This window comes from Watersipora subatra, chromosome 9, assembly GCF_963576615.1.
Source record: "Watersipora subatra chromosome 9, tzWatSuba1.1, whole genome shotgun sequence".
NCBI classification, from domain to species: domain Eukaryota; kingdom Metazoa; phylum Bryozoa; class Gymnolaemata; order Cheilostomatida; family Watersiporidae; genus Watersipora; species Watersipora subatra.
Window position 1 is genome coordinate 62,967,970 of NC_088716.1, and position 12,765 is coordinate 62,980,734.

The following is a 12,765-nucleotide window of genomic DNA, read 5'->3' on the forward strand; positions in this document are numbered from 1 at the left end:
AAGCGCTGTCTGATAATGGGTACTTCGTGTTATGTCAACTGCCTGTTTAAATATAGTACACGAGCGACATACTCAGAGTATTAGTGATCTATCATCCGGGAATTCTTAGAATGCCTCAAACTTCTATCAGCTCCCCATGTGTTTATTACTGATGGTATGAAACCAAGTGGAACCCAACAGTAAAATGAGAATAAGGGTTTGTTGTGGTTTAAAATTTTATTCCTTTGGCTCACCTGCTAAAACACAGCTTGATAAAAGTTAGCTTGTTTCGTCTGGAGAGATACAAAAGGCAGGCATGGTAGAAACAAATAATACCTTTTTCAGTAATTAATTGTATCATAAAGAATATCTACGTCCTATTCACCTTCAGTTCACCTTCAGTTCACCTTTAGTTCACCTTCATTTTGGAGAGCTAGTTTACCGTAAAACCGGCATTTTAAACGCCGCCTGTATTTGAACGTTACTATGGGAGAAGGGTTGAAAACTAGAGTGCCGCCTTCTAACTGAACGCCACCTCTATTTGGCTGCCCCTATTTGACATTCTTTGATCTTAACGAACCCATAATAGCGGATAATCAGTAGAAGTCTTCAAAAACCATTCTACTAATGACTCGATTACAACAATAACGATTAATTCGTTCATCATTTCTGTTTGTATCGAAGTCCGTTTTCCAACTTCAAAGCTTTACATTTTTTTCATTAAAACTTCTAATGTAACACTATAAAAATAATTATTAACTGTATGAGGCTAATAGTAGTTCCTTGTCTTTAACGTGGTCTTGATACTTCGATACATGTAAAAAAGTTTTATCATTTACTATGGAGTCTGTACCACTACTACTTTGAGACTAACCATTTTGAGGCTAATTTGGTTACATGCGGTTTGTCTTTATTTGCGTGAGAATTGTATCCTAAATGGTATTGCGCAGAAGTTTTGCTCCGCTAAAAATGTTTGGACGCTAATATCGACTAGCTCAGCTGTACAGGAGAAGAGTTAAGGTCAGAAGACACTGTGGAAGGTATTGAACAGTCAGAAGAGTATGAAATGAGTCCAAACAAAAGCAACAATCAGAATGCAACTGGCCAAGTAAACGATGCTAATAATTTTGTTTTAAAAATGTTAATTTTTGTTTCTAAATGTATTATAAATATGGTTTGTTTATGTCACTTTTTCTTGAATATTTACTTGTAACATTTGATAGATTATTATTATACAACTTATGAATTTGCATATTTATAGCGTATTATTTGATAGCATCATTGCGGTAATATTAACTCGGCATACGGTAGATTGACACTCGTAACTCCTCTTCTATAGCACATAAAAAGCTAGTTTTGGCTGCAACCTGTAGCTAACATATCAATGAGTGTAATGAGCTTTTATTCAACATTGTTAAATATAGCTATAACATGAAAATATGCCTTCAAATTAAGAATGAAATAAAAAGCCTGAAAGCGCCAACAAATTGCAACGTAAGCTATAAAATCGTCATAGGTTAGTTGCAAGCAATAGATATCAACTGGTAGAGACATGTATCAGCTTCCCCGCGCATATTTATTTAGCATCTACAATAAGTTGTAAGTAAGTTAGTAAATGTTTTGCATTCAAAAGGGTTAATGTCGCACCGCCCGTAGGAGTGCAAAATGTAGGCAACATTCAATTCACTCGTAAAAGGGTTGAATTTATCTTTTCAATATTCTGACGAGGTGTTTGAAAAATACAATGCCACCTTTATCTGAAAGTCACCTCCAATAAAGGGTTGAAAAATAGAGCGCCACCCTTTAATAGAGCGCCATGGTGTTCAAATCAAGGGTTTATGGTATATATTCATATTCGTATAAAAAGGTTTTTAAATAATTGTAAATAATTGGCATTTGTTCATGCATGTTCAGAGTAATAATATAAAATATATAAACGATCTAGTGTGGTTCATGTTTAATTTCTTACATATTCTCACTTTAGCAAACTGCATCAGTTTAGTGTTTTGGGTGCAGGTTTTGTGAGTTATGTGCTTACCATTGAATTCTTGTAGCACTTGCAGTTGCTTGATTTCCATACACAATTGACAAAGAGTGTCTTTCATTGTTTTGAAAATTGATTTGATAATGTATGCACGATAAAAACTCTTGTATAGTTTTAACGATTGAAGCAGCACTGAGAATCACTGTCAAGTCTGCTAAGAGACAATGTCAGATAATGTCGTTTGATCTTGTGTTGCAGCTTTAAATGCAGTATTCTGGAACATGAGATTTCCTGGTACAGTACTATACTACTAGTTAAGGGAAAGCATTAGTTAAGAGGAAGCCCGCCAGAAAGAGGTGTTCTTAAATTCATTATTCAGCCAAAAAGTGATTGTGTGTTGATGATTTAATTTTTCCTTGAATGTAGCTTTAGTAGTGTATGTTACAGTCTGGAGCAGTTTTGCTCCAGACTGTATAACATTGCTTTAAAACTGGATGAACATTCAAAATAATTTTTGATTGTCATCTCTTATTGGAATTTAGTTCAACATGACATCCACTTTTCAATCAGTATTAAAAGTAGTAAAATATAACATTTAGCAATCATGGGGAAAGTTTTATTGGATATCAAAGTGGTAAAATGGTTATTGTGGTCCTTTTTCAAATGAGTGAAAAGTCATTGCTAGGTGTTGTCTGCCCTGTAATTATTTTCGCAAATGCATAGATATAGTCGTTGTCACACCACTCACAAAAGCATAAGCTGGATAACATAGTTAAAGGTTTTTGGTGGCCTTCCTCTTAGACTAAGCAGCACGGTCACGCATGAGACAGCTTCATATGTCTAGCCTCAGTACCTTAGACTGAGAGTGTGACAATGCAGTGATTGCTAGAGGCAGGTGTATGCCGTCATCGATGACTCGCTTTATGATTCCGATTGTTTTATACAGATGTGTGTGCTTGTGGCTAGCAGTGAGATTTGCTAACTTTGTGCCCTTTGTGAGACATTCCGTCAGCGGCGGGTAAAGAAGTTATGTCAGGACTATTTATAGCTTCGCGTTTAATTCTGTGGGTGACAATGAATGTATAAAATATCTTGAGCACCCTCTCTTCGATTTACTCTGCCCTCACATTGCCCTCACATTGCCCTCACTCTGCCCTCACATTGCCTTAAATGGTCTGCAAATATACCTTATGTTGTTGACTTTGCTGCATATAGTAATAGACAAGCACCCTCGGTATTGTCTTAGCGTAACCTCTGGTCCGCCGTTAAACTGCTGAGACACACACCTCCGCCTCTACATTGCAGCCTTCAGAAGTCCCTCATGGACCTTCAGATGGCCCAGCTGAATGACCTCTCATCCTGGCTCTCCGAGATGGAGCAAAAAATAGAAGAATTTGACAAGAAGGTTGAGAACTTTGACACGCTAGACAACGTGAGACGGTGAGTTGAACAGCTGAGTTGGTCATTACTCATCAGACAAGGTATGTAGGATCGGCTCGTTATGATAGGTCCTTACGTTTGTTCTATTTTCACAGGTGTTTTGAGGAGCACAAGAAGTTGCAGGAGTCTCTAGAAAAGCAACAGGAGAGAGTGGATTCTCTTCAGAATATGGTGGTTATAGTAGAGGATGGAGTGCAGGATCAAGGTAGAACTTACGTCTTCTGTTTCAACAGTTTTGTGTTAAAGAAAAGATAACTAATAGATGTGAGATTCGATGTAGGGCTTTGTTAGTCCAATGTTCTAGTTTTCCTTGTGTTATCGCGGGTTTGTTTTCTACAAGAGTCCCGTAGTTGGCCTTACAGGTATCATTTTCTTTCTTGATGTAATTGGGAGAGGAAACGAGGTATTAGGGTATCTCTATTATATATACTAGTACCCTGGTAGTCAGTGTGTGCTTGCATTAGGTTATCATAGTGTGCGTTTTACTTGTAATGTTTTCTGGCACGTATGCCCTTTACCTGCAACCTGTTTGTTATTCATGGTCGGGCACGCTTTACATTCTGATACTAGTCATATGAGCATTCTGTCACCGAGTCCCAAAATGATAAAGCATAGCCTTAGGCTCATGCTAAAACATAGTTTATTTGTCAGCCACCAGAGTATCTGCAGACGAGTAAGTGATGTCGATAGAGACAATATTGTTTTGCTTTGATCCCACCTGAAGGATCTGTTGCAGCATGTTCACCAGCTTGCCAACAAGCGCACCAGTCTGCCAGCTTTTCAAATGGTCAGACAGTTTTAAAGCATTTGACCATTCTTTACAATGGTTGACCAATGTTGCTGGCAGCTATTGTGTGAACACATGTTTTATAGTTAAATATTCCCACAAAATTATGGCAAAAAATCAGTAAAAGCTGGAATTAATACTATCAACTGAAGTTGTGCCCTCTTGTATGCCCATGCATTGGCTAAATGAGTATTTCCATAAAGTTAACTAGTTGTTACAGAATCACTTAGAAATCTCTGTTACACAGCAAAGGTTGAGTAGATACAATGCTGTTGCCTGTGAAATCTGTTTCATAGATTTGTATTTTGATTCATTGATAAAGGAGAACACAACTCTAGTCAATTGTATTTTACAATACCCTTAGTTGCATCCTACTTCTAACTTGCTAATTTCTGTAGATGTGATATACATTATATCAGTCAACACAGCAGGCAGGGACTACAGCAATTTTAAAATTCGAGGCTACAAATTGCGCATGAAAGCAATTTACTCCGAGGCATCTTCGGTTTATCTAATCACAACCTTAGCTGGGTGTTACAATTATTCCTCTTCTGCCTTATGACTCATACTCTATCATTAGTAGTCTAGTGTGCTTTGCATGGCATGTTGTATTGCTCTTTATATGTTACACGATTTGCTCTCTGCACAGTGGTACGGTGATAGCAAAAACCACACATAGTATATTATTTGTACACTCTATACAGTGATATAGCCAAACACTACACATGGTGTATTATCTGTACAGTGATATAGCAAACACTACACACTGTATTCACTGTACAGTGATATAGTAAACACTACACATAGTGTATTCTCTGTACAGTGATATAGCAAACACTACACATGGTGTATTCTCTGTACAGTGATATAGCAACCACTACACATGGTGTATTCTCTGTACAGTGATATAGCAAACACTACACATGGTGCATTCTTTATACAGTGATATAGCAAACACTACACATGGTGCATTCTTTATACAGTGATATAGCAAACACTACACATGGTGTATTCTTTATACAGTGATATAGCAAACACTACACATGGTGTATTCTCTGTACAGTGATATAGCAAACACTACACATGGTGTATTCTCTATACAGTGATATAGCAAACACTACACATGGTGCATTCTTTATACAGTGATATAGCAACCACTACACATGGTGTATTCTCTATACAGTGATATAGCAACCACTACACATAGTGTATTCTCTATACAGTGATATAGCAACCACTACACATAGTGTATTCTTTATACAATGATATAGCAAACACTACACATGGTGTATTCTTTATACATTGATATAGCAAACACTACACATGGTGTATTCTCTATACAGTGATATAGCAATCACTACACATAGTGTATTCTCTATACAGTGATATAGCAAACACTACACATGGTGTATTCTCTATACAGTGATATAGCAACCACTACACATAGTGTATTCTTTATACAGTGATATAGCAAACACTACACATAGTGTATTCTCTGTACAGTGATATAGCAAACACTACACATGGTGTATTCTCTATACAGTGATATAGCAAACACTACACATGGTGCATTCTTTATACAGTGATATAGCAACCACTACACATGGTGTATTCTCTATACAGTGATATAGCAACCACTACACATAGTGTATTCTCTATACAGTGATATAGCAACCACTACACATAGTGTATTCTTTATACAGTGATATAGCAACCACTACACATGGTGTATTCTCTATACAGTGATATAGCAACCACTACACATAGTGTATTCTCTATACAGTGATATAGCAACCACTACACATAGTGTATTCTCTATACAGTGATATAGCAACCACTACACATAGTGTATTCTCTATACAGTGATATAGCAAACACTACACATGGTGTATTCTTTATACATTGATATAGCAAACACTACACATGGTGTATTCTCTATACAGTGATATAGCAATCACTACACATAGTGTATTCTCTATACAGTGATATAGCAAACACTACACATGGTGTATTCTCTATACAGTGATATAGCAACCACTACACATAGTGTATTCTCTGTACAGTGATATAGCAAACACTACACATAGTGTATTCTTTATACAGTGATATAGCAAACACTACACATGGTGTATTCTTTATACAGTGATATAGCAAACACTACACATGGTGTATTCTCTATACAGTGATATAGCAACCACTACACATAGTGTATTCTCTATACAGTGATATAGCAAACACTACACATGGTGCATTCTCTATACAGTGATATAGCAACCACTACACATGGTGTATTCTTTATACAGTGATAGCAAACACATCTGGTAAGCATGCCATTGTTCACTGCATCTCTTCCTCTTTGGCCAAGTTCACATAACCAAACCATGTCTAACACATTCAATGCATTATGGGCCATATGTTGAACCCACCACCTTAAAATATTAGTGTCTGAGGTAATCTATAGCGGCTGCATAATCCTATACTAACTGTACTAACCTGTAGAAGCACTGAGGGGTGACAACTATAGCAGGTGTGTTATATGCTGATTCCTGTTGTGAACCTTGATGAATGGCTGTTCCTTCACCGCTAGCCCAGTCACAGTCAGCTTTCACTGCTGAATACTTGCTGCTCGCTGTAGTCTTCCTTTACAACAGATGTTAATGCTTTTGCTTTGTGAAGTGAAAGTCATGGTTATTTTAAAGATGTAATTGCACAGAATTTTGTCAGCCTGAGTAAGTCCTTCCAGCACGTCATGTAGTCTAGATAACTACATACAGTAGTTGTTTTCATAGACCAAAGGTCTAAGCTGATTCATGTATGTTCCACAGCCTATGTGTCAATGGAGCGTCTGCTGGACAAACTTGCCCCGCGCTGGACTAAAATATGTCGTTGGATTGAAGAAAAGTGGACACGATTGCATGATATTGATACCAATTGGAGCTTGTTCCATAAAAGCGCAGGGCTGTTTGATTCATGGCTTACCAACAAGGAGGTTCTGCTTGGCCGTATGCACCTTTCTGACATCGCTGATCCAGGAATTCTTCTTCACCAGGTGCAGCATCTCAAGGTAAAGAAGGCATTACTGTAGCATGTCACAGGGTACTTGTAGTTCATGTCACATGGTACTTGTAGGTCATGTCACATGGTATTGTAGTTTATGTCACATGTCACATGGTACTTATAGTTCATGTCACATGGTACTTATAGTTCATGTCACATGGTACTTGTAGTTTATGTCACATGGTACTTATAGTCCATGTCACATGGTACTTGTAGTTCATGTCACATGGTACTTGTAGGTCATGTCACATGTCACATGGTATTGTAGTTTATGTCACATGGTACTTATAGTTCATGTCACATGGTGCTTGTAGTTTATGTCACATTTCACATGGTACTTATAGTTCATGTCACATGGTACTTGTAAGTCATGTCAGATGGTACTTGTAGGTCATGTCATAGGGTACTTGTAGTTCATGTCACATGGTACTTGTAGTTTATGTCACATGGTACTTATAGTTCATGTCACATAGTACTTGTAGGTCATGTCAGATGGTACTTGTAGGTCATGTCACATGGTACTTGTAGGTCATGTCATATGGTACTTGTAGTTTATGTCACATGGTACTTGTAGTTTATGTCACATGTCACATGGTACTTATAGTTCATGTCACATGGTACTTGTAGGTCATGTCACATGGTACTTGTAGCTCATGTCACATGGTACTTGTAGCTCATGTCACATGTACATGTAGCTCATGTCACATGTAGCTGATGTTATGTGTACATGTAGCTCATATTACATGTACATGTAGCCCATGTTACATGTACATGCAGCTCATGTTACATGTAGCTCATGTCACATGTACATGTAGTTCATGTTACATGTACATGTAGCTGATGTTACGTGTACATGTACCTCATGTTACGTGTACATGTAGCTCGTGTTATGTGTACATTGTAGCTGCTCATTGTAGAGAGATACTGTGATGTTTGAGCAGTGTTTGACTAGGGTGGGTTCTTAACAGGATATTGAAGGAGAACTAGACTCCCAGATGACTCAGTACAACCAACTTAACAAAGTCGGACACACATTGATATCCTACCTTCCGTCATTTCCTCAGACAACAGCTAAGATTGAAGCAAAACTAGATGAATACAAGTCACGGTGGGATAGTCTCGTGCAGCAGATGGAACAGCAGAGCGAACTGGTGAGCGCATCATAAGGAATAACAAGAAAGCACGCTATTTGATTCAGGGATGTTTTGAGGTTGTCTGACAGTGAAGATTGTGAAATTAGTTAATAGATACGTGTGATGGCTGGTGGTGTACGACAGGCTAAATATTGCTGGCTTTGAGTCTTTAACATCGGGATAATAATTAGGCAATCTTTTGAGCGCATAATCGCATACACAACCATTAGTTATTCATGCTGTGATATCCTGTGAAATATCAACCGGCTGTTGTAGTTAGTTATTCATGCTATGATATTCTGTGAAATATCAACCGGCTGTTGTAGTTAGTTATTCGTGCTGTGATATCCTGTGCAATATCAACCGGCTGTTGTAGTTAGTTATTCATGCTGTGATATCCTGTGCAATATCAACCGGCTGTTGTAGTTAGTTATTCATGCTGTGATATCCTGTGCAATATCAACCGGCTGTTGTAGTTAGTTATTCATGCTGTGATATCCTGTGCAATATCAACCGGCTGTTGTAGTTAGTTATTCATGCTGTGATATCCTGTGCAATATCAACCGGCTGTTGTAGTTAGTTATTCATGCTGTGATATCCTGTGCAATATCAACCGGCTGTTGTAGTTATAATTGAAGTGTTATCAGTTTTTTAAATTTTTTTGTATAATTTGAGCCACTTAAATAGTTTTCAACCATTAGCGCATATCTTTTCACATTTAATTTATTTACACCTCTACCCGGGTAATCACACAACTACCCTTTATAATTTTAGTTAGTACTTATAACTAGTCGCCTAGCAGTCTAGTGTGCCTCGAGAGATCGTCAGGTGTGCCAATGCAGGGCAGAGAATAAGTATATGCAATTCACAATTCTAAAACACATGAAAGTAAATGATTAGTGCGGGTAGTAGTGTGTCGAGTAGCATTGCCACATGTCGGCGGTTTGATTCCCATTCGATGCAATATTTTTACCAACCTTTGACCGTAGTTTTGGATGAATAGATGAACAGACACGACTTTACCTTTATTATAGTAAAGATTTTACCAGTTTACATTCAGAAATATGTTATGATCAGCCTTTTGTTGTTTGTATTGGTTGGATGTAGAAAAAACGATGTCATTATGCAGGGTTTGAACTCGTAAACTTATGCTTTGATATACGGACATACTAACCGCTTCGCCGATCAGTTATCATATGTAGACCTCAACGGAAGAACAATCAATGTCACTTTTTCTCAAAATACTAGGTTTAATTTCCATTAGATAGTTCTGGCCACAAAGTTTAGTCTCTGTGACAAACTTTCAGCAAAAATGATTCAGGTCAACGGATATCTATACTTAAAATAAACTAGCTCTGTGCAAATCTGATCAATGTCTAAGTTTTTAAACTTTAAAATGGCTATATCTCATGTTAGAGCAATTGTGACATTGATCGTTCTTCTGTTGAAGTCTTCATATGTGTTAAAACTATTGTGCATATAGTAATAGTTTGTGCTTTTTGGGAACACCTGACGATATCTCACAGCACACTAGACTGGCGGTGTCCTAGTATTTATAAAACAGCATCACATGTTCTAGTCAAGCTGTAGGCTTCAAAAACTTGGATTTTTAGATAAGTAAGATAAGAATTGTCTCATCATGGGCTCTGATAACGTATTTGTTCCCATGGAGAGACAATTCCTATTTTTTTCTTATGCTAGATTTGTTGTTTTAAAATAATTCATTAGAACTTTGTATTTTTGTAAATTGCTATTCTTTATAAAACTTTGGGTTTGTATTTATTTTTAGATTGCGGAAGCAGGAATACATCCAGAGGATATAATTGCAGCAGCTGAAAGGCAGCAGCAGGTGGTTGTTAATAAATATGATGAGCTGAAAAGGAAAATCACGAATTGGCTAGATGAAATAGAGTTGCTCAGTTCATCAGAGGTAGACTGTGACTTCTCCTGCTCCTATCATTGATTTTAGCTTTTGGTTAGCTTGAAGGGAACGATACTTTATAGATAAACATATGTTATTAGATATACGTATGGTACTTCATATATACTTTATACTTTATAGATAAACATATGCTATTAGATATACGTATGGTACTTCGTATATACTTTATACTTTATAGATAAACATATGTTATTAGATATACATATGGTACTTCGTATATACTTTATACTTTATAGATAAACATATGTTATTAGATATACATATGGTACTTTGTATATACTTTATAGATAAACATATGCTATTAGATATACGTATGGTACTTCGTATGTACTTTATACTTTATAGATAAACATATGTTATTAGATATACATATGGTACTTCGTATATACTTTATACTTTATAGATAAACATATGTTATTAGATATACATATGGTACTTTGTATATACTTTATAGATAAACATATGCTATTAGATATACGTATGGTACTTCGTATGTACTTTATACTTTATAGATAAACATATGTTATCAGATATACGTATGGTACTTCGCCGGTAAGAGTACCAGAGGAGACTTGAAATAAATCAAGACTTTAGAGTCTTGATTTAGACTGTGCTTGCTTATATAAACCCTATCAGCTACTATGAAACTAGTGGCTCCACTCCTCCCTCTAACATGTCTCTATTTGTCAGTTAAATTAAAGTAATTGTATTTATTTTAGTAGTAAATCATGTAGTACATTTAGTAATTTCAATATCTAGCATTATCAGAAGGACAACTACTGTATGCGTCCTTGTTAGTACATGTGCTAATTTTGATGAGAGCATTTGGTGACATTTGATGCAGGAGATCATTGATCGAGCGGATGAAATGGTTAACAAGAAGTGTAAAGAGGTTTCTGGGAAGGATGCGGAACTAATACTGTTGGAAGATTTTGTGAAGAGGCACAGCAAGAATTTAGGTAAATTTAAGTATGTTATTTTATAAACCTGGTAATTTTGTTTTTCCATTCTTTGGATTCATTGAGTAGTATATTCTCTAGTAGCGTATGGTTTGGTTACTAAAGCGTTAGAATACCTGTTATATCACGAAGTCTTGAAGTGACCCAGTCGGTCTTGTGATGCCTTGATCTCATGATGTGCATCTCCTAATTTTTCACTCCTTCTTCCAGGCCAAGGTCTTACACTGTTCACAGGTTTTTAAACGTCTCTGAATAACAAACCAAGAATACAAGTCATACAAATATGACCTGGAACCCAAATGAATACATTATTCACAGATAACTTTAGTATGAAAACTGCGTTATCTGAATATTGTTTCACAAATTATTTCACTATATATTTACAGCAAGTAGACTTGCCACAACATATGATATGTCATTTAGTAGAGTCATGTGACCTCCAGAGCCAGCTACAGCTATTCTTCAGTAGCAAATGCGGCTCAGTTTTAGCAACAATTGTCTAACAAAATCTTTATGGAAGTTTTAGCTGATATTAAAATATTAGAAATAGCGGGTGACCTTATAGATGCTGTTCATATAACATTAGCTTATGGAAACACTGAGATGTTATTACTTACTGTTGTTGATTACAATTATTATATTAAATGTTGCAATATGTAATACTATTTTTAAATATTTGGTTGTTTGGTTTAAGACTTTGGATATGGTCTTAAGGAGTTTGGCCAAACCTTGTTTTATGATAGCCTGAGTACCTGAAAAACTTCTAATTCTAATTGAGTGCAAGTAGAAATACGGAAAGGATTACAGCTTGTCTAAACATGGTTATTAATTCTGGTCAACACTAAATGCCAATCAAACCCGTTCAAATTAAATTGCAGTCCATGCCTTATGGAAGTTATTTTCACTTACCTGCATAGTGTCTTGTCTTTTAACGGTAGTTTCAGAGCCTATCCAGACTTTGCCTATAATAGTAGGTTTACCTTGAAAATTGTTTAGGGGAAGATAATCACAGCGCAACTTGTTCTGTGCAAGTAATAACTTCTTTTTTCAATGATAACTTACAATCACTTTGTGTAGATATTAGGTGTAACTTTTAATCACGCTGTGTAGATGGTAGGTGTAACTTACAATCAAGCTGTGTAGATGGTAGGTGTAACTTACAATCAAGCTGTGTAGATGGTAGGTGTAACTTACAATCACGCTGCATAGATGGTAGGTGTAACTTATGTTAAAATAGGTAGGCGGCTGCCTGAACAGTGTAATTCAACATGTAATTCAACATAGACACCTATAGCATGACAGACAGACTTTCTCAGGTATATTTATGATATTTATATAAATAATAATACTTATATCAAATGCATTTCTTTATTCATGGTATTTTGTCCTTGTACAGTTTGTACAATATGTTATGTTTTCATGAGATATTCATACAGTAGGCGCTCCTATAACATAAATCTCCTTTTACGTAAATTCCACTTAAC

General features: G+C 36.3%; 1 protein-coding gene across 1 annotated transcript in view; it reads left to right on the plus strand.

Moving 5' to 3' along the window:
- The window catches only part of LOC137405338 (dystrophin-like), a 91,256-nt gene that overhangs the window by 58,997 nt on the left and 19,494 nt on the right, over positions 1-12,765 (plus strand). The window contains exons 12-17 of the mRNA XM_068091568.1: positions 3,269-3,403; positions 3,499-3,608; positions 7,016-7,254; positions 8,216-8,398; positions 10,170-10,310; positions 11,167-11,281. Of these exons, the coding sequence (XP_067947669.1) occupies positions 3,269-3,403; positions 3,499-3,608; positions 7,016-7,254; positions 8,216-8,398; positions 10,170-10,310; positions 11,167-11,281 (923 nt within the window). The remainder of the gene's footprint in view (positions 1-3,268; positions 3,404-3,498; positions 3,609-7,015; positions 7,255-8,215; positions 8,399-10,169; positions 10,311-11,166; positions 11,282-12,765) is intronic.